General features: G+C 50.4%; 1 protein-coding gene across 1 annotated transcript; it reads right to left on the bottom strand.

The window, feature by feature from the left end:
* Window positions 1–1,550: 1,550 nt before the first annotated feature.
* On the bottom strand, window positions 1,551–22,637 carry FOXF2 (forkhead box F2). Its single transcript, XM_069613522.1, has 2 exons — window positions 21,232–22,637; window positions 1,551–2,767 (listed from the first exon to the last, which is right to left on the bottom strand). Exons 1-2 carry the CDS (start codon window positions 22,169–22,171, stop codon window positions 2,598–2,600), a joined length of 1,110 nt encoding a protein of 369 aa, XP_069469623.1. The 5' UTR covers window positions 22,172–22,637; the 3' UTR covers window positions 1,551–2,597.
* Window positions 22,638–23,385: the final 748 nt, after the last annotated feature.

Genomic DNA, 23,385 nt, shown 5'->3' with positions numbered 1-23,385 from the left:
GTGGGTAAGATTCTTAAATGTATTTATGTTGTTGCTTTTATGATTCTTGGATCGAAATAAAGCATAATTGACTGACTCACTGAAAAGGATTTTTGAAGGAAACAAGCAACAATTGTTTTAGCACTAACGTTTAATTTCATACCTTTGGGCAGTATGTCTCTTTTAAATGCTTCCATTATATTACCAAAGAGGCTTGTTACCAATGAATGAACTTTGTGAAGCAAGGTTGAATGTGCAAAACGCAAGATGATCTCTGATTGTTTTACTTGCTGTTAGTACTTTGCATTTTGTAATCACTTCCCATCATGCGTTTTTAACCAAATGGTAGATTCATTTGAATAACAATGCATTGCCATCCGCACCGCCTGGCCGCCTGCCTCCCCAGCACTCTGCCCAGCCCCCGTCTGTCTGTCTAGCTTCGTCTATATGTGCCTGTCCTTCCCTCTATCGATTTTCCGCTGTTCTCATCAACCCTTCAAATGGGAAATCTTCCTTTTTTTCAGGAATTTCACAATGAATATGTATGAGAAGAATGTACAAATATTGAAATTCCAGTGGAAATCATGTGCACCTTTATTCTGTTGGTGAGTTAAGCTCTGCCTTTCTCCCTCTTTCTCGCTTGACCAGTCTATCTAAATGCATCCATCCATGTCTCCAGGGCCCTCATTAAGTGATTTACTGTTACCGCCACTTGGTCTGGTGGAGTTACCACTGGAATACAAGTGGTGGTGTTTGTCCCCATTTTTTGGAGTCCATAAACTCCATGAGGATTTTGGCGGAATTTCGCTGGGGTTAATTTGGGAGATTTTTTTTGTGGGAGGGTGGCAGATTTTCCACCAATTTTTTGCTGGAGGAAAATCCTCCACCTCACCACCGATCCTGTAGTATGGCGGTGCTGTAACGGAATTACCGCACAGTTATCTCTTTTATTTTTACTGCACTGGTGTACTCGGTCAGAGCGTTTTTCATTGGGATTGCGCCATTATAAAACGCTTCTGTGAATCCAGCCCTTTATCTCTTTACCTGCCAATGTTTGTCTAATTTACATGAGGCTAAACTATCAGCCTGGGGTTCTCCTGAAGGCTTTCAACCCAAGATATGGGGTAGCCTCGAAACCAGGCATCGCTGGTTCCAAGATGGCTTCCTGCCTGCTAGAGAGCGCGCGAGAGAGCACGCTGTGCAGTATTTCAATAGTGTACACTGCTCCGAGAGGGAAGCCAGCCCTTCTCATTTACAGCAGCTCTGAATGTCTTTCTGAAGAGCTTAGGGACAAGGTGCGTGTTTTGGGGTCTTCGAGTGCGTGCTTATGAGGCACCTTCTAGAAGAGGTGGAACTCCAATCGTATGAATCCGCCTCACCCTCAGTCCTTGTAAAGTAGGGAGACTCATTACCATACCAATTGAATGGGGCGTCACCAGAATTTAGCATATGAAGGTGCCCTCTAAAAGAAAAAGTGGGGGGACTCCGTCCACCTGCGTGTACCCTCGACTTGAGCACTGGCTCCTCCGTATGTCTTTTGACTCTAAAGCAGAGAACGAATTCCAAGAGTGTTCACACTATGGACTTTTATTGAAAAACATTTCCCATCAATATCCTTTTGACAAAACGATAGGTATACAGAAGTGCAAATATATTCTCCTTCTACAGTAAGCAAAGCATAGTGTGCGAATATACACGAGCTTCAAATAAAATATTTAATTACAAAGAGCAAGACCTGTGGGAAAATGTTTCAAGGGCACACAACTGGCACTGAACTTTGCTTAACATGTCCTGGCGAAAGAGTGTCAAAAACATTCACTGGGGCGGCCCAAAAACATGTTCTGATCAAAAGATGAGTACGTTAAGAGTCAATATATAAGAGAAAACCTTACTTTCTGGTGGTTCTTGATTTCATCTTGATTTTGACCATAAAAAATATCTTATTCAAACAAAAAAAAACACTCCGAGATGCCCCTGCACAGACCTCCTGCGGACAGGGAGAGTCACACTACTTTAATGTGAGCGAGGAGACTTGTATAGCACAGCACTGCAAACTGAAATAGTCAAATTGATAGGCACTTCCCATCAAAACAGCTGTTTAGGTTTTCCATATATAGAGAAAGAGAGAGAGCGAGAGAGAGAGAGAGAGACAGAGAGAGAGAGAGAGAGAGAGAAACAGAGACAGAGACAGAGACAGAGACAGAGAATAGTTAAATATGGCAGGCCTGGTTCTGAAAGCTCTCGATTTTGCCAGGTAAGGGCACTGAGGTACAGTAGGCAATGTGACTTGTTCAAGATCACACAATTTGGTTCTATGGAGCGCGTGGATTGGAACTTGTCTCTCCTGGATCCAAAGTTGCCATAAAGCATTGTCCACCAACTTCAGCAGTGGAATTGCCAAGTCTCCTCCTGCGAGGGTCAGTTTATCAACATGTTAACTGTTTACCACATGGCATCTTTCTCAAAAGGGTGGATGAGGCACCCAGGTCAATGCTGCAGGAGTTGGACCTATGGACAGTGCTATCCCTATAGGCGCTGGCAGATACCGGTACTGCTTGTGCCCTCTGCAGAAGGTGGGCATTCTTCTGTCTATATTATTATCATTGTCAGGGCTGCGCTCACATGACGCAGGGCTTGATGTCCTGGCACAGGTTTTGGTGGTGGTGATGGTGGTGGTAGTATGACCCGCTGGCTGACGGATGGTAAGATGAGATTCCATTAAAGTTCAGGACAAAATCTTTTCTATCACAGACTGGCGAAGAGTGGTGCTGGTAACGGGGCAAGCCCACTGTAGGAGACAAGAAAAAGAGGGACAATTCAGGCTTCGGCTAGCAAACAGCAATCAGTTAAAAGATGCAAACATATATTGAGCTGTACATTGGAAATTACATATGAATCTATATCAGGCTGTGCCACAAACTGCTTTGTATAATTTCCATCGATGACCATACACCATATGGCTATTTTGTGCACCACTACATATACATTAAAAAAAATACAGAGGCATCAAGAAGAGATTAAAATTACTGGAAAGAATATGCTGCATTGAGGACGGGACTACTTGTAACCCAAATACGTGGTGTTCTAAATAGGCCCCTGATGAATATCTAGAACTGAGGGTGTGAGAGAAACATGTTGGAATTTCACAATGACACCCATATTCGTTTAAAAGTCCTAAGTAAGATTTTTTGCATTCAATTCAGGTTTCATCTAATTTTTATACATTATGCGGGGATTGTACATAACAATTCTGCCGTTCCCTTCTTCTCTGAAATGCAAATACTCCAGCAGCATTTGCACGGCATGTATTTTACATGCTAACAGAGAATGCTGTGAATTCCTATGGAATCCGTCTGCATTTTACACCAGCAAAAAGCAGGCGGATTCCACAGGAATACATTGTAAAGGCTGGATGCCTTGCGTAAATGGCAGGAGGTGTTTGCTCACTTTACGTGGCGGAGTGAAAAAGGGTGACGTACAAGCAAGTATGACACCTTTTTACACTCCACTTTTGCACTCTGACATGAAAAAGTAGACAATTGTGCAGAGGGGGTCTGTCTACGCAAAACTGTAAATGTAACAGACCTGTACCACCTAAGTTACATGGAACTCGAAAATTAGCTCCAATGCGGGTTTGGTATCAGCAGGAAGACGCCTTTGTTGTTAGTGACATGTCGTCTTCACAAATGTTGTTAATGTGGTGCACATGTGAATTGATGCACTGCCGATAGATTGTATTTGATACCTTTATCTCGAAGTAGAGGTTTGTGTTTGTCCTTGAATTTGAAATGTATTTTACATTGTATTATAGCAGTGCCCACTAATGGTATGTGATTGCCTTCTTTACTACCAAATTCAAAACCTGTTATTGAAACACTTAGAAGTGGCAGAACTCTTGCACCAAGCCCTAAATATGAACACACACTGTTATTAATGTCATCATTGTTATTAATATTATTGTTACTGAAACCATTAACTGGAAAAGTGGAATTATAGGTCTGACCTTTTTGACTGACCAGAGAGTGTGATCCAGCCACACTTTCAGGCTACTGACAATGAACGAGCATTCCAAACCATGCATTAATACAAGGCTGTAATGGAGATTAGCAGCACTTTCACTGGTAATGCATACTTCCTGAGTGGGTTTTACAAGTCAACATATTGACAACCCATCCATAGGAAACACAAGATTGTATTAGCAAATGGATATCGTTATTGACCTTATCACAAACAATCAGAACACAGTCAATAACTTCTGGTATTGACTCCATTCCGAAAAGCAGCCAGGAAACCAAAATGCAATTTCCAGGTAAATTTCTTTCAACAAAACACTTCCTCTCGGGGGCGCAGGAGGGTGGATTTATTTTTTCACTGCAACATCCTATTTAACACACCAGAGAGAAAGCTAAAACTAAACTATGGGAATATGCATTGACTTACAGATAAATCGTTTATTTTTACATCACACCTAATGCATGTTCATGTCCCACTCACTGCACTACCAACACGGCTTGCCTTTTTACTTGGAGGGTGCCCAGAGCATTGCCAGTGGTTAAGATTAATTCTAAACCTTCCAGCCATCACCTCTTTGTTTTTGCTATGTCACCCCGAGTGGGACGGGTATGCCCAGACGTGGGTCCCGTGCCTGCTGGGCCTAGAGACCCAAGCTACTCCTCACTGATGAGCCCCAACAAGGGCGAAACATGTTTGGGGATGCTTGTGGTCTCGTGCAGAGGGGATGTGGCCTAGCAGTTCGGGCTGGACTGCCCCTTTTGGGGTGGGGCCAAGCCTGATTTGCATATGGTTTTTCCCTTCTGTAATGGCTTGGCAGGCGAAGAACGGTGGTCTGGAGGGTGCCCAGAGCATTGCCAGTGGTTAAGATTAATTCTAAACCTTCCAGCCATCACCTCTTTGTTTTTGCTATGTCACCCCGAGTGGGACGGGTATGCCCAGACGTGGGTCCCGTGCCTGCTGGGCCTAGAGACCCAAGCTACTCCTCACTGATGAGCCCCAACAAGGGCGAAACATGTTTGGGGATGCTTGTGGTCTCGTGCAGAGGGGATGTGGCCTAGCAGTTCGGGCTGGACTGCCCCTTTTGGGGTGGGGCCAAGCCTGATTTGCATATGGTTTTTCCCTTCTGTAATGGCTTGGCAGGCGAAGAACGGTGGTCTGGAGGGTGCCCAGAGCATTGCCAGTGGTTAAGATTAATTCTAAACCTTCCAGCCATCACCTCTTTGTTTTTGCTATGTCACCCCGAGTGGGACGGGTATGCCCAGACGTGGGTCCCGTGCCTGCTGGGCCTAGAGACCCAAGCTACTCCTCACTGATGAGCCCCAACAAGGGCGAAACATGTTTGGGGATGCTTGTGGTCTCGTGCAGAGGGGATGTGGCCTAGCAGTTCGGGCTGGACTGCCCCTTTTGGGGTGGGGCCAAGCCTGATTTGCATATGGTTTTTCCCTTCTGTAATGGCTTGGCAGGCGAAGAACGGTGGTCTGGAGGGTGCCCAGAGCATTGCCAGTGGTTAAGATTAATTCTAAACCTTCCAGCCATCACCTCTTTGTTTTTGCTATGTCACCCCGAGTGGGACGGGTATGCCCAGACGTGGGTCCCGTGCCTGCTGGGCCTAGAGACCCAAGCTACTCCTCACTGATGAGCCCCAACAAGGGCGAAACATGTTTGGGGATGCTTGTGGTCTCGTGCAGAGGGGATGTGGCCTAGCAGTTCGGGCTGGACTGCCCCTTTTGGGGTGGGGCCAAGCCTGATTTGCATATGGTTTTTCCCTTCTGTAATGGCTTGGCAGGCGAAGAACGGTGGTCTGGAGGGTGCCCAGAGCATTGCCAGTGGTTAAGATTAATTCTAAACCTTCCAGCCATCACCTCTTTGTTTTTGCTATGTCACCCCGAGTGGGACGGGTATGCCCAGACGTGGGTCCCGTGCCTGCTGGGCCTAGAGACCCAAGCTACTCCTCACTGATGAGCCCCAACAAGGGCGAAACATGTTTGGGGATGCTTGTGGTCTCGTGCAGAGGGGATGTGGCCTAGCAGTTCGGGCTGGACTGCCCCTTTTGGGGTGGGGCCAAGCCTGATTTGCATATGGTTTTTCCCTTCTGTAATGGCTTGGCAGGCGAAGAACGGTGGTCTGGAGGGTGCCCAGAGCATTGCCAGTGGTTAAGATTAATTCTAAACCTTCCAGCCATCACCTCTTTGTTTTTGCTATGCCTTTTTACTTGAGCAACTATTAAAGACACGTTTTTACTTCACCATCAAAACTACAAAGCATGTATTGCTACTAACACTACATACTAACAGTCTTATAAACCTCAGGAAGGGTCATTATCGCTTGGGATAATGATTCTTCCCCAATTTACGGCTCTCGGCTTGCCTCAGGCCATTACTTGGTGGCGGGTCATTATCCTGCAATAATGACCCCTCCCTTGGTATATTGATTTATTTTCTTTTACTTATTTTTATTTCCGAATTGTTTTGCACCACATTCAAAACTTGATAACTCGAGGCACAATCAAGGAAGACGGAGCAGGAAGAGTGTGTGTGGGGGGGGGGGGGTGGGGTAGCAAGAACGCGTGCAAGAAAGTCGTTCACAACTGTCTTCCCGCTACTCTCATGCAAACCAAAACACGCGCGTGCGCACGTGGAATTGAAGTTCTGTTGAAAGTTAAGATAAGAACTAACAAGAGGTTTATCTGGAGGACTGCTTTAGGAGTTCCCAAAAGGATCGTGGTTGGTCGAGGCCAGGAGATAAGCGTTGGTGTTAACAGGAGACAATGACAGGTTTGGTGGTCAGTGGGGATATCGAGACGAAAGCACTTAAGGTGGGCGGGGGGGCAGAAGTGAAATTCAACTCACAGGGACAAGAACCCGCTGCTCGAATCTGCAAGCGAAGAAAGACAGGAGGGGGCAGTGGAGTAACTTTGCTGAACATGTTGGGGGGGCGGGGGACATGACATCTACATGAAAGGGGCCCCTGCCGAATGAGTGGGACAAAATGGTGTGCCAAAAAAGTTGGGGGGCGGCAAACACTCTTGTTCCCTCCTAAAATTACGCCCATTGTAGGGGGCCAGGGAGTGAACACATTATAAGGCAAAACATAGACACGAAGAAGATGACTCGGGGGCGAGGGGGGCTATGAACAAGCAATAGGGCCAAAGGGGGGGGGGGGCAAGTTGAGACCAGTAAAAAAAAAAAGCTCTGTTCATGAATGCGTTCACCGCAGCCGTGGGCATGCGGCTGAGAGGTCCCAGGCTTGAATTCTGGTGGGCATCACGTTTAGTATTAAATGTTTAATGCATTCATAGATTCACACACATATATCAAAAAAAGCAACAGTCTGTTAAGGTGTTATAAAACAGCAAATCACTATACAACTCTTAAAAATTGCACTCATTCCTAAAATCAACAATTTAATTAAAGTGCGAAGTGTTGCAATCAACAATTGTCATTTCTCCAATTTAGTACTTAATCCAAACTCTCAGCTGATTCTTGTTTCCATCTAGTAATAATAATGTCTTCTATTGCGCCCTTCTGCAATTTTTGTTAGCCCTGCTGGGCGTGCCTCTTTAATAGAAGGGGGCGTGGCGTGAGTGGGAGAGAGGAAGAGGTGGGTGTGAGATCTGTGGTGTTGATGGGTACAGGTTGGAAGTGCCCGGTTATTGTGTCTCTGTGTGCTGCTATGTGATTGGTTAAGTCTCACTTGCAAGCCCAATGACGTACAGGGTATGGGGTGCTTGGAACACTTCCTTGTATGCATCCCTCTTTTCACCAGTCTGTCAACCCACACATTCATACATCCAGCCCCAATCATCACCAACCCATTCATCCTTCACCTGTCCTTCCTCCCATTTATCAGTTCCTCATCCTAAATGTGCCCTCCTTACCACCTCCCTTGTTGCACATCCATCCACCAATCCATTCACCCATCCAATCACACTGGGGTGTTGTGGAAGATTGCAAATCCCTACAGCAGAGGGAGCACGCAGACAGTGACACACCACACTAAAGGGCTCCTCGGGGAACGCACATCCAGGGCAGAGCATTGTCTTCCCAAATAGAGGTGGCGTCAGCACCAAGAGGCCATTTGAATGAGGAACTCTGCATTTCGCAAATACCACCTAGCATAGTAGAGCACGGATCCGCCCATCATTCATTGTGCCCTGCCTCACTCCCTCTTCCCATCCATCCATTCACCGGCTGTACACCCAGTGCTTACTTTGCAATAAGTGCCAGGGCCCAAGTATTTTATAGCACTCCTGTGACACTGCACGTGGACACCACTGGCACCGCCCATAGCCGCTCCCCACATTGTCAACACATTTGGGGTTATCTTACAGTTTGCACCTGCTCGTTGTGGTTGATGGGTGCACTGACTATCACCACTTCATCATTAAATTGAGTCTCAGACAAAAAGTGCCAGATCTAAAAAATAAGTGCCAGGGTGAAGCCCTGACAAACACCCCCACAAATTAAGCACGGTGTACACCCCACTTCAGTTTTCCACGTACCGTCCTCTGTCAACCCATGGGCCTGATTTACAAAAGCGTTTTACAATGGTCCAGTCCCACTGAAACCCGCTTCGTAAATCAGGACATACGGCCTAATTGACTAAGCATGTTTCACTGTTCTTCTGTTTCTGCCTCTTGGCCATATCCCGACACGAGCACAAGAAACGACAACGAGTGAAATGGAGACGGCGGTTCTGGTTTATAAAGGTAAGAGGCTGCAGTGTTCTCAAGTGTGCGGCTGGCTATGTATTTGCAATTCCATGCGGTGCAGGACATCCGCTGTCCCGGATGTGTGTGGTATACATGCCTCTCTCTGTTGCACCTGTGTGGTCTGAACCCTTGTGTATGAGAATAGACTCGCCACGGCAACATGTTACTTCGGCCTGATAAGGCCTGGAGTCTCTCAGCACGAGTTAACACTGCTCTGGAAAAAGGTCTACTTTTTCATCCTAGCCTTCTAATTGCGCTCCGCGTGGCACTCCAGGTTTTTTGCACGCGTCACGGCGTCTATTTCAGGCAGACGTGTTTTAGAGATGACTCATACAAGGTCATGTTAGTCCAGTAAGGCAATCACGAGCTGGACGTGTGCTGCTCCGGGTATATTTTAAGTGTGGCGCACTGGTAACGATGTTGTTTTAGGATTACTTATACACGGTGATGTCATTTATTCTCAGCACAACACCGTGCCCAGGACCCACAAAGTAAACGTGAATGCTGGCATGAGTTGTTGGACATTTGCCCCCCAAAATATAGCAATACCCATCACCGCAATGGCACTCTCCTGGTCCTCTGGCTACCCAACTGAGCATTCTCGCTCTTGGACCTTCCTGCTCCACTGGCACAACACTCACCCCACTATCAGTGGGTGTCCCCCATGTTTCTACCCTCGACTCCACCTCTCCTCCCTCTATTGTGCCACCATGGGTGATATCATCTCTGCATTCCACTTTCCCCACCAAGTCTTTCACAGTGACGCCCACATGTTCTTGTCATTTGCATCATTCTGTCACTCAAAGCATGGAAAGCAGACTGCCTGCCATTCTATCCCCCAGATGCCGGGATGGAGGAACACTTCCGGAAAGCTGGCAAAAAACGACATTGATCACTTACCCCTGCCCTCCACACCCACAACCATCTCCACACCAACAGTCCTCTCCACACCCACAACCACAGTCATCTCCACACCCACAACCATCTCCACACCCACAGTCCTCTCCACACCAACAGTCCTCTCCACACCCACAACCATCTCCACACCCACAGTCATCTCCACACACACAGTCATCTCCATATCCACAACCATCTCCAAACCCACAACCATCTCCACACCCACAACCATCTCCACACCAACAGTCCTCTCCACACCCACAACCGGCTCCACAACCACAGTCATCTCCACACCCACAACCATCTCCACACCCACAGTCATCTCCACACCCACAGTCATCTCCATATCCACAACCATCTCCAAACCCACAACCATCTCCACACCCACAACCATCTCCACACCAACAGTCCTCTCCACACCCACAACCGGCTCCACAACCACAGTCATCTCCACACCCACAACCATCTCCACACCCACAGTCATCTCCACACCCACAGTCATCTCCATATCCACAACCATCTCCAAACCCACAACCATCTCCACACCCACAACCATCTCCACACCCACAACCATCTCCACCCACAGTCATCTCCACACCCCCAACCATCTCGACATCCACAACCATCTCCACACCCCCAACCATCTCCACACCAACAGTCCTCTCCACACCCACAACCACAGTCCTCTCCACACCCACAACCAGCTCCACAACCACAGTCATCTCCACCCCCACAACCATCTCCACACCCACAACCATCTCCACACCCACAACCATCTCCACACCCACAACCATCTCCACCCACAGTCATCTCCACACCCCCAACCATCTCGACATCCACAACCATCTCCACACCCCCAACCATCTCCACACCAACAGTCCTCTCCACACCCACAACCACAGTCCTCTCCACACCCACAACCAGCTCCACAACCACAGTCATCTCCACCCCCACAACCATCTCCACACCCACAAGTCATCTCCATATCCACAACCATCTCCAAACCCACAACCATCTCCACACCCACAACCATCTCCACCCACAGTCATCTCCACACCCCCAACCATCTCGACATCCACAACCATCTCCACACCCCCAACCATCTCCACACCCACAACCATCTCCACACCCACAACCATCTCCACACCCACAACCATCTCCACATCCACAACCATCTCGACATCCACAACCATCTCCATCTCCACACCCACAACCATCTCCACACCCACATCCATCTCCACACCCGCAACCATTTCCACACCCACAACCATCTCCTTACCCACAACCATCTCCACACCCACAGTCATCTCCACACCCCCAACCATCTCGACATCCACAATCATCTCGACATCCACAACCATCTCCACACCCACAACCATCTCCACACCCACAGCCATCTCCACACCCACAACCATAGCCACATCCACAACCATCTCGACATCCACAACCATCTCGACATCCACAACCATCTCCACACCCACAATCATCTCCCCACCCAATTCTTTAAACCAAATAATCTTGTCTTATTCCCTTCACCCATTTTGAAAGTACAATGAGACTCTCAAACACCATCTCCTTAAAGTAGAAGGTGTCTCCAACCTTTGGCTCTACAGATGTTTTGGACTACACCCCCCATCAGTCTGCACCAGCATAGGCAGTGATGAGGGATGATGGGAGTAGCGGTCCAAACCATCTGGCGAGCCTCAGTTTGCAGATCCCTGTTAACGGTGATCCTTCCCTTCTACCACATTCTGAAGAGCTCAAAAAGCCATCCTTTTTTTGCATTTTGGGCACAAGCAAGACCCTTGCCAGTACACTAGCCCTTGGTACACTCACTGCAAGAGCCTCAACCGAAGAATCATCGCCATCGCTACAGAACCCTTTGGAGAAAAAAAAAGTCTGTTTGCCATTGCTATCGTGTTGACCCTACCCAGGGTCCCTTCAACCTCCCACCAGACACCAAGCACAGTGCCTCTGTACAACAATTCTGACAAAAGATCCCAACCCTGATGTTAACACCCTTTTTCGGCCTTGCCCACTCCCTATCTTGCCCTGACCACTGCTCGCTATCCCACAACTTACCACCTGAAATCACACACCACAGTTTCTCCATCCCACAATACCCCTAGGGTATCTCGTTCCTCTCCATCATACTCTGTACTTCTGGAGCACACCCGCTAGTCGTTTTACATGCATGATATGTATCTACTCAAAGTGGCTGCCATTGTTTTACTCACTGCACTCTCTCTCAATCTCTTTTTGTTGTCTCCCCTGTCTTCAGCTCTTAGTTGCTTCTAATGTCACTTACGTGCAGCTATAATGATCCAAGCACACAACAAACGCGTGAATAAATAAAAAGGTTATTATACCGTATCACGCATACCACCAACTGATCAGAACACATACATTTTTTACATATCCAGCAAAAGGAATTGGTGCATGCGAGGAAGCCCGGCTGGCTCCATCACTTAAATGCGTTCCATATGATTAGGGCCATTTAATAAAACATCTAAATTGCACGCAGAGGACCAGCAACCTGAGCAATTACAAGCAGCAGGGTCCCCTGTGTGCAACTGTAAAAGTTCACGAGTGAAAGGGAAGAAGGAAAGATTAAAAGAGAGGCGAACTTGCCTTTTCTCTTCACTTTCCTGTCTGTTTCGTGATAAAATTAAATGCTGTCTGCAAATACGCTTCGCTGCCTGCAAATACGCTTCGCGCCTGCAAATACACTTCGCTGCCTGCAAATACACTTCACTGTCTGCAAATACGCTTCGCTGCCTGCAAATACACTTCGCTGCCTGCAAATACACTTCACTGTCTGCAAATACGCTTCGCTGCCTGCAAATACACTTCGCTGCCTGCAAATACACTTCGCGCGCGCCATTTCCTAATGGATTCCTATGGAATCCGCCTGGTGTTGACCAGGTACCAAACGGAGGCAGATTTCATAGGCACCCATTAGTTGAAACTGTCATGCAGGTGTACAAAGACACGTGCTGACAAGAAGAAGGAGGAATACATGGTGGAAGTCTCGCCTCCACTGCGAGCACTCTGCATCACAATGGGGGAGGCCGGTAAAACAAGGCGTGAACGCACTACACCTTGGGCCCCGATTCATGGGATATTCGACCTGTTCAAAGTGAATTTGCACTGCTGAAAAGTGAATTTGCACTGCCAACTCGAACCCTGATTCATGCAACTGTGCAAATGGCATTTTTGCGGTGCAAAGTCCGGGCAAAGTCAGTGCATAGTCATTTATGCAGTACAAAAGGACTTTGCCCGGACTTTGCACCGCAAAAATACACTTTGCAAGGTCCATGAATCAGGGTTTGTGTCGGCAGTGCAAAGTCACGTGTCAGCAGTGTAAATTCACTTTGTACCTGGCAAATATTCCATGAATCGAGCCCCTTGTATTTATGCCCCGATTTGTCAGCCTGTTCCATTTAAAGTTAGCCTGAATGTGTGAACCATTTGAGTTTTGTGATTGGTCGGATAAGGACGTGATCCTCTACTGAACCGTGTGCGTCATATGTAAAACTTTGCACGGAATTTGCTAATCGGAGGGGAAAATGAACGTTCCTGAGTGAGCCGACGTCCCGGGGACTGAACAGGGAGACAGCGCCTCGGGTGCTTCCTTTACAAACCCCAAACGCAGAAGAGGCATTTTCCGGATGGGCAATGCCACCATGCCCTGGGCTGCGCCTGGGCTTAGGTTCCAATCTAGGGGGCAGGAGGGGTGGACAGGATGATGGCGAAGTAAATGGGCGCAGGCACACAGACAGACATGTGTGCATATATGTCTTTCTCTCTGGATGCTGGCCATGCATGTTACAGCTGTCCCGGATAGAGCGGCGCTTTGGCAGTCGGGTGTAGAGCACGATAGATCGATCGATAGACAGACAGAAGTAGGGGTTGAGACACAGAGAAATGCCTTAGAGCCGATGGAATTATTTTATCACGCGTATCCTACTTGATGAACTGTGGGCACAATAATTAACACCGATATATAATGTTCCCCCGCCTGACATAACCATACTGCAAGCCCCGAGGAGCTCTGCGCAGCGTAAGCGGGAAAGAAAGCTCAGTGAGTCAAACCCTCGTCTGAGGTCTGCGTGAGAAATGCAGTCACGCGCTCGAATCTCATCAGCCCTTCATCTATCCCAGGTTGACCAATCGAGTACCATTACGCTGTATTACTAGTACAATGCTTAAAAGTGGGGAGCCATGTGACATGTGGCGCTATATATAAACACGTACTAATTCTTCAAAGCAGAGAGTCACCAATGCAGTGCTTTATAACGGCACACCATGCGAGGTGAATTACAATTGGATCTGAAATGTACTTCTGGCAGGGCTTTGTAATTGGTTATTTATAAGGTGCTTAATAGCCAGAGGTCCCTAAGCACGGAACCCGGGGTCAAACCGCATCGTCTTGCTTCCAAGGCGAGTGCGTTAACCCCGAGCTATCAACCCAAGCCGAAACCTGAAATTAAGGTTGGATAAGCAGGAGCTAAAAGCAGCTCCTGGGTATCCAGCATTAACCAGCATTAACCAGTGACCAGGAGCTACCCCTGGGGAACGAGGACCTGGCACTCAACGTTCCGCAAATCTGACTTCCACGTAAGATGGAAACATCAGTGTCCATTATTCGCTAACCCCTGCCCTTTAAATGTTGTGTGCATGCGTCCTAAAGTTTATTTACAGATTGTGCCAAATGCAGAGTGTTAAATGTGCATATGCACAGCACCACTTGCCCAGGGGGATGTTGCTGTCAAGCAAACCAGGCTCTTCTAGGCTAGAAGCACGAGCTAACCAGCTCCCAGCCCCCTCCATGTGGAACCCTGCCTGGTATGGTACCTTATTCCATCTACTCCTCTGGGAGGGCTGTGCTACTGCCCACTGATATACCATGGCTAGAGTGTACTCCTAGGAGTGGACCGTCCTGGGGACGGGACCATGAGTGCGCTGGACACACAGACAGACAGAAAGGAAAAGAGACAGCTTGACAGATAGACAGAGAGAGAGGGAGAGGGAGAGACGGGGCAGGGGGCTAGACCAATAGATCAGCTGGTGCACATTTATTGGGGTTCAAAGTTAAACGTTTGTGGGTATAACTTCTTCTTGGTTCCTTTTTTTGAGGTTGACAATATGCCAGTGAAGATACGCAGGCACTGCTAGGGAATTCCAGAATCTTCTTTCGGACCCGGTTTCAGGATTAGGAAAAGCTCCCTTTCCCCTATTGCTACTTCCGGTTATTACGCTGATGTCACAGCGCCCTCTGCGCCCATTACACTGGAGGGCGCCCGACTCACGCCACGCGGCGCGGGGAGCGCAGGCTGCACGCCTCTCCGTGTTGCTTGAGAATCAGTGTTTTGAGTAATAATACCACCAATTATTATAGCACTTAGAAGCAGGAGTAGTCCGGCATTAAGCGCTCTGTTTATACGGCATTTAGCACTGTGTGTAGTGTTTGTATATGCATACTTGCACCGATAATACAGCAGGGGAAGGCGGGCAGGCATAGACACGCGTGTGGACATGCACAGCCGAATGTGTGTGCCCACCCACGGCGGCGGGTCATCCCTTTTTGACGTGCACTATTTAGGCAGATCGTTAGCGCGTGCCCGCCATGCGCGCTTGGGTTTTATGGGTCGCTGGGGCCTCGTACCTCAGACTTCTGACGGTGCGAGGTCTTGGGACTCCAAACTGCCAGGCAATGACCAGAGGCAGCGGGCATTATTGAGGGTCAACTCCGGACCAGCCCACCAATCACCGCGACCCTTTCATATGACTAATGCCAAGAGAAGACGCCCTATGCTCACGCATGCCCACGGCGGCCCGCCGGCAGATTCGTGGGCACTTTAACGTCGGATATAGTTTAAATTAAAAAAGGCTGTTATATTATTTCAGTTTTAACTTTACATTTTAAAAATAGGTATGTGAAATCCCTTTTTCTGGCTGTGCATCGTTTAGCTTTCTGAATCCCTCCATCTATTTACTTTGCTCACTCCATAGATCTGTCTATCATTATTGCAAAACGTTGAGCTTTGGGAGGCTGGTCAACGACTATTACAGCCAAGGCAGCCTCCGAGACAGGCTTTTCTCTCGCGCGGCTCCTGGTGGCGCGAGGGTGGGTGTCTGTCACCGCTTCTGGTGATTAACGACCGTGGGCGCAGAGCCCGGGGCAGGGGCGACTGGACAGGGCGGTAAACTGTTAGTGGCCGCCCTTCAATAAATCAGCCCCCCGCCTGCCCCCCCATCCCCTCCCCCGCAACATGGCCCCCAAGGGAGGCTGTCCTGTTCCTTCACCTCGGCACGGGTTCAATGACCCCGACCCCTTACCGTGTGGGGTGGCAATGGCCGGGGGCGAATCTCGCGAGAGCGCGCTCCAAATACCGTTAGGTCTTTTCCAGCGCATTCAATAGCGCCGGAGGTGACAAGTCTCGAGTGTCCGTGCTGCGTTTTAAGGACTCCGAATTCGCTTGCTCCGAGATGTTGGTCCTATATGAAAAATAGGTTTCTAATGTCGTCGTCGCTTTACTACCGCAAGATAGCTCGGTGAGTTCGGCGCTTGCTGCTGCGAGCGGGATCTAACGTGGACTTCTAAACCGAGCAGGAGATCAGCCTGTTCTTAGGAGCAAGGATTGTATTCCCTAAATGGGTCGCCAATGATGATAGTAAACTGCATTTCCGGTGCAGTGCAGTGCAGTGCTGCAGCACAATGATCAATACGGGCTGGGATGTTACACTGCATAGAACTCACCCGAGCACCCCACATCCACCCCCCTAAGCTGCTCTGCTGGCAACCGACTAGCCGGCTAGGAGAAGGAATTGCAGCGTTATAGCCCACGGCGGAGGCCTTCATTATTATTATTATTATTTATGTAGCGCCACCTTAGCACTGTAGTAGTCTCAAAGCGCCTAAACCCTGCCCGAGTTTAAGTGCTTTAAGTCGCGCTCATGGACAGCAGGAGCTAGGTCTGCTTAGGACGCATCGGCCGGAAGATGGGGTAATATAAGACAAAAGAGATGGGTTAAAGTACAATCCTGAGAGCCGCATGATAAGGAGTGTAAGAGGGTGCTAGATATGATATATAATATGGCATTTATAACGTGCCTGTACACACGTGTTTCTAGGCGCCAATGAGAGGTGGAGCTTGCTGTAATGTACATGTATGTGAAAATTCTGGGTGCGTGAGGGGCTTGCGATATGCTCGGGGTATCCCAAGTACATCTGTTAATACCCTCCCCAAAGACGGGGGCCTAGAAGGATGTGGAGGGCATTAATGGCAGGTATCGCCCGAGGCCAGGTGATGGTAAAGGTGAGAGGGAAGGAAGACACATTGGAATGCCTGGATAGAAGGCGTATAACAGCCATTATTGCCCTCTGCCCCTGCACTGTCTGCAGATGCACAGCTAATTACATAATTAGTATTTAAAAGAGTTATGCTTTTTTGGGGGTATTGAAAAAGTGGCAATACAATGGAAAGAACCCCTTATTTTCAGATCACGTGGTGGGACGTTGGACTAAATAATGGATTATGCGTTCACTTGCGCTTCTAGGGGCCGATTCATGGAATATTTGCCCGTTTGAAAGTGACTTTGCACTGCTGAAAAGTGACTTGGCACTACCGACACAAACTCTGATTCATGTGCAAAGTGTATTTTTGCCGTGACAAGTCCGGGCAAAGTCGGCGCATAGTCATTCTTGCAGTACAAAATGACTTTGCCCGGACTTGGCACGGCACAAATGCACTTTGCACACGAATCAAGGTTTGTGTCGGCAGTGCAAAGTCACTTTGAACCGGGGAAATATTCCATGAATCGGACTAGTCTCTGTTTAAACACCTCTCGAAAGCCATCAGGCAGCCCTACTCTAGCATTTATACAATTCTATATTGAACCTGCCCTCAAGTGAACTCCCATTACACACAAGCACTTCTTTAAAATGTCGGTGCATTTCATATCCCATGCGTATCTGAGCAGCAGGTGGGCAAGCGTCTGCACACATGACCCCTCTCTATTAGCCCGCCTAGATGATGACTTCCCCTGGTCCCCTCTATTCGGCACCCCTTTCCTTTTCCTCTACTCCCATGACTACCAGAAACCTGGCGCAGGGTCACGCTGCTTGCCCGGGCAAGCCTAGGTGGGCTAAGACTGCTTACGTTGGTTATTTGGGCAGTATAAAAACTTCGGAGCACAACATGCCTGAAGCCACCCTCGCATGGATGAACATGGATGCGCCCCGCCCCTTACTCCAGGGAATTACCTAGAATAAGGCAGAGGCGGCGCCCCCGGCCCTGCTGAGGGGGTTGATCCTCTGTGGAGCTCAGGCACCTGGGAAATAGGGGGACGCCATGCAACATATCCAAGGCAGTGATCAAGGGCGCCTTCTAATGAAGCAGTCCCATTGGAAAGCGTCAGGCCCCAAGGCTGCATGCACCGTTATGGAGATAACGGTGGAAGCTTAATGCATGCTTTCGGTTTCAAAATGCCCCTTTGTCTAATAAAAGTAAATGCAAAGAAGGGTTGTCTGTAAGGTGTTTCACCTAAATAATATAATATGAAATGGAATTAACAATGCAATCCACTTCCGTTCACATATAAAAAACGGACTGTTTGGCGATAACATGTCCTCATTGAGTTCCTATGCGCATTTAGTGTCGGCCATTTCTACTTTTCATGTCAGTATTGAACCCCCCACGCCCCCTTTGCCCTGGCATGTGACCTGCTCCCCCATTACTATTCTGGGTGGAGCGCTTTTTGGGGCTCACTAAGCCGCAGTGCTCCTCAAACCGCGGGGCCGGACCCGTCTCACGGGGGCCTGGAATATCTGTGTGGGGGGGGTGTATGGTGACTGCTTTTAATATGAAACATAAGCATTTCTTGCATTTTGGGGGGCGGCAATATTTGTTCTCAAGTGGGGCACAGCATAAGAAAGTGTGGATGTCACTGTAATTTGGAGGCCCCCGTGCTGCGGTGAACTCGGGGTGTTCTCCACACTCGCTGCCTGCCCATCACTGCCCTCTCCCGTGCCCCCCTAGGCCCGCGAGGATCCGTCCCTCCGGGGAGGGAGGGGGCGCGGAGGATGCCCGGCCTGGCTGGGCCGTGCGAGCCGCCGAGGTTCCCAGAAAGCGCCGCAGCCGCCGCCCGTGTGAGCCGAGAGGCCGCCTCGGGTGCGCCCGGTGTGGTCCGGCCCAGACTGTCTTTGTTTGGATAACCCCGGCGACCCCCACCGGGAGCAAAAGAGCTATTTTCGCATCTCACTAGCCCACGCGTAAACCTGTGTTATTCCGCCCGCCGCAGGCGCAAGGCGCTTTAGCCGTTCGCCTCCTCGGGGCTTTACCCCCCCCCCCCACCCAGCATCGATGCAAAGCCGCACACACCGGTGTCTTTCAGCGGAATGTGTGGGCTGTGCAGCCGTCCACTCCGAGCAAACTTATTGTGCGTGTGTTAGAATCTCGGTCATGTTTCACACTTCTATATACAGATGTTTTATTAGACAAACTTCGGCGGAGCCGACCATAAAACCCAGGTGCTGTGAGGCAGACATCGATGCCAACTTTTTGGGCAATAAAGCACCCTTTCCGACTGTGTTTTCTGCACTCCACGGCCTTGTTAAAGAGTTATGTTTGTGCCACCTTGACAACTCCGCTCCTGTTTTATAATGAATACAAGGTTAATTGACACTCTGCCTTTGAATTTGACCAATGAAATGGGACGTTCCACTGGTCCATTTGTATCATTTCTCTCCTGGGAGTGCCGTTCAAGCCTTCCTCTACTACACAACACACAGGCCCCAGCCCGCTGAACACGCGACCTTTAGGCTAACGTGTGGTCTGTACGTGCATCGTCGCTGCTATTGCAGCCGTCCATGCAATTCAAGGCCTAGTAGGGCCGTGTCTGTTGTTCTTCCTCCTATGCCCCCCTCCCCTCCTTTTATCTTGTGGAGGCCTGGAAAATCTTGCGTATAGGCACCATACAAATGACCAATAAATAAATAAATATAGACAAATGCCAACTTTCATCAGGCAACACAAGGCCGGACGACGGATTTACAGTGGCTAGCAAGAACGGCACAGCGCTTGGAGTCTACGACCATATCAGCGAGGCGCTATAAAGATGCTGCGTGACGGGGCCATTGAGATCTGGCCAGCGGCGGCCTCATCGGGACAGGGAGAGGTTGGGTTTGGGATGATGGGGAGGGTTCTTTGAGGGCCAGGCTCCGAAGCCGCGGACTTTTCTGCCACTTTCTCTGGCGCTCGAACCACTCTGCAGTCGTGTACACAAAACAGTGCTTTGTATTTTTTTTAAAAAAAAACTACTTTAACGGATTACATGAATCAACAGACTATCCAGACTAGCCGGGCATTTATTGGGACATGGGCAATAACTATGGGGAATAATTGAGCTAATAACTGAGCACTCGATTTGACGGTACTGAAGGCGGCCTGCATGGGAAAGGCAGTGCTACCAGGGGCAGCGGCGACTTCTGGTTTTCCCGGGGGCGCCCCCCGCCCCCCAAAAGTGCCATTGAACGTATAGGCACTCCTACGCAGGTGGCCTTTCCTGGTAGCAGGTGGCCTTTCCTGTGTGTGTGTGTGGGTGGGGGTGGGGGGGGAGGGGCGGAGCTCCCGCGTACTCGGCGCCCGAGCTCTGCTGCCACATACCTAAAAAAAAGCGTTTTAAATGGGAAAACCCCATTGAAAAACGAACGTGTACATCAGACCCACTGTCTAATTGGAACACTATTATTACCCAAGGAAAACAGGGGCCTGCGCGTGATATTGCTAAAGCCCAGGCTCACACAATGTATTTTTGAATGCGGGCCGCGGGCTCAGAATCTCGGTCCTCCGAGCTGCGACAGAGCCGGCGAACGGGCCCGTCTCGTCTGTTACTTTATGCTATGTTAGAAGGCGTGTGTGCCGTCACTGTGCCCACCGCGCCACGGCGAACCCCTGGACACCCGCAACGTCCATCCTGCCTGTATGACGATGCAAATGTATAGGGAGTTCGTAAGGGATTGTGACGCTGAAAGATGGGGCGGGCGACTGAGAGATTGGGGGACAGAAGGGTTTCCCCAAAAAGTGGCGAAGCTTGTCCCCCCCCCTAGTAGCACGGGAGATAATTCCTAAGAGTGAGTGTCGATTCACAAAGCGTTCGAACCCACTGACATAACCCACTGTAAACCGATCCCTATAGAGGGCCTAATTCGCGGAAGCGTTTTTTAATGAAAACCCCCCCATTGGAAAACGCTCTATGAACAAGGGTCATATGAGTTTTCGGGATTTCAACATAAACACCCACGAGGTCACTTCATACAGTCTAGTATCATTGTGGGGACTTTCATTTCGCTGGTATTCGAACTGACTAGTCTGGAAAGCAGATGGCTTTGGGGCCCTGTCCTCCTTAGTATTAGGTACAGCCCACAGCCAGGGCTCGGCTTGGGAAGAGGGAAAAGGTGAGGACTCGACTTGGACAGCGCACGACGCTTTTCTGAATCGCATCTAGGCCCTAGCTTGCAGAAGAGAGGAGGCATTGGCGGTTGGACAGGTATGGCATGTTCGGGCCTAGCGTGGCAGGCGGCCCCGCGCCAGGAAGCCAGTGTGTCTGTGTGGTGCGGCCCTTACCTGAGAGCTCCTCCCGGCTGCTCTGGTGGAGGTAGCCCTGGTCCAGCGAGTAGGGGGACACCCCCGAGTGCATCCCCGCCGAGGCCGCGCTGCTGCTCTGCAGAGGCTGCTGCTTCATGTAGGGTCCCGCCCCCGCGGATGTCCAGTGCGCCGAGGGGCTGGTGTAGGGCGAGTGGCACTCCATGGCACTGGCCAGGGCAGGCGACGAGGGCAGGGGGCTGCTGCTGCTGCTCTCCTGCATGTAGTCCCCCCCGGAAGGCACCGGGCAACTGGCCATGTAAGTGGAGCCGGGGCTGGGCGACATGTGGTGCCCCCCGTTGAGTCCCTCCAGGCCCACGGCCATGGAGTTGGTCCGCATGTCCAAGTTGTAGCCGCCCGAGTGGCACCCCAGCGGCGCGGGGGGCGCCTGAAAGTCGAACGTGCCGAAGCCCAGGCCGTTCACCATGCGGTACATGGGCTTCAGGGCCTGGCACTTCCTGCGGAAGCCGCGGGGCCTCCTGCGGAAGGAGCCCTCCTCGAACATGAACTCGCTGGCCGGGTCGATGGTCCAGTAGTGGCCCTTGCCGGGCCGGCCCAGGCCCTTGGGCAGCTTGATGAAGCACTCGTTGAGCGAGAGGTTGTGGCGCACCGAGTTCTTCCAGCCCTGGTAGGAGCCCCGGAAGAAGGGGAAGCGCGCCTGCAGGAACTGGTAGATCTCGCTCAGGGTCAGCCGCTTGGCGGGCGAGCTCTGGATGGCCATGACGATCAGGGCGATGTAGGAGTAGGGCGGCTTCTCGGGGCGCCGCAGCCCGGCCGAGGGCTTCTTGCTCTTGGAGGAGGCCGAAGGGTCCATGGCAGGGTCCTGGTTCATCAGCGCGGTCTGAGGGTCTCCAGCCGGGCTGGCGGGGCGGACAGGGGCCCGGGGAGGCAGGAGCTGCTGGTGAGGAGGTTCCGCGGTCATCTGGAGGAAGGAGCCGTCCTCGACCCTATGATCCCCAAAAGCGGGCGCCCCGCGGAGCAGCGCAATGCTCGGCTGTCACCACCCACACTCTGTGTCCAAATGTTGCTCGACGATAACCACCAAAACCGCTGAGTGCAGGGGACATCGAACCTGCTCGGGGAACGGAACTCCCAGCGCCTTGAAGACCACGCTGCCTCCACTGGCAGCTAAGGAGACGGGTTCTGCAGGCACCGGGGGCCGGACGCTCCTACTTGCTCCAGTGCGAGGAGTCACTTCCCAAGTCTGTGCCGGACACCCTGCCTTCTTACGGCTGTGAGACGGCTGCTCCCCCTTTCCCGGCTGTGCCCCGAGCGCTTGTGAGACTGCGGCCAGCCCCACCTGGTGACCATCTCATCCCCCGCCCTCGCCCCCCGCCTAATCCTTTAAGAGGAGGAAACGGAGCGCCTCTAAGTTCTGCGTAAAAGGTTGATTAGTCAAACAACGCTCGCCCACCTATCGGTTTTCAGAAACCTTCCTCCTCCAGGACCCCCTTGCGTCTCTGCGAGGAATCAGCAGCGAGGGGCCGTGGACCACCCGGGCTCCGTCCACCCGTCATCTGGACAGGAGGCGCAGCCGCCCGCGCCACCACCCGACCTTTCAAGCTGCCTGGGCTCTCCCACACGCGCACGCAATTACCCCATTTATCAATCCCGCCCAAGACAGGTCCAGCAACACAGACACACGCGAGAGTGTGCCAGAGGCTGCCCAGTGCAAAGCAGCACTTTCCTGGCACGGCCGAAGCCGACTGGGGAAGGGGGGAGGGGAGGTGAAGGGGACACGGGAAGCCTGCAGAAACAATGCAGAAGGGGGACATGAGGGTTGAGGCCAAAGAAGAATAGGAGGGGAGCAAGAGGTGCGGCACGCGAGGAGTACAATGAGATAAGAAAGAAAACGGGATGAGAGCGGGGAACGGGCGAAGAAACAGGGAGACGCGATGGGAAGGAAAAAGATAGACAGGAGAAGCAGGACAACGAGAGACAAGAAGATCAGAGTGTGAACATGACTCAAATACAACCGAAAAAGACAGAAAGCAAAGGCGAGAGTAAGATGAAAGGGGGAGTAAAGAGGGCCATCAAGAGAAAAAGCAAAAGGAAGATCTAACCAAGATAGTGAGGCATGGGAGAAAAGAAAAAAAGGAGGTTGGGAGCAGGAGTGGAAAAGTTTTATTTTCGATA

Source organism: Ambystoma mexicanum, chromosome 5p, assembly GCF_040938575.1.
Source record: "Ambystoma mexicanum isolate Mex_15411 chromosome 5p, UKY_AmexF1_1, whole genome shotgun sequence".
In the NCBI taxonomy this organism is placed as follows: domain Eukaryota; kingdom Metazoa; phylum Chordata; class Amphibia; order Caudata; family Ambystomatidae; genus Ambystoma; species Ambystoma mexicanum.
The sequence above is the reverse complement of the archived record's forward strand: the minus strand, read 5'-3'. Positions and strand labels throughout refer to the sequence as shown.

Excerpts from the sequence above, each read along its gene's own strand:
- FOXF2 (XM_069613522.1), bottom strand. The coding sequence starts at position 22,171 with ATGACCGCGGAACCTCCTCACCAGCAGCTCCTGCCTCCCCGGGCCCCT. Across the intron at positions 2,768-21,231 it reads CAGCCGGGAGGAGCTCTCAG|TGGGCTTGCCCCGTTACCAG; the intron begins GTAAGGGCCGCA and ends TGTCTCCTACAG.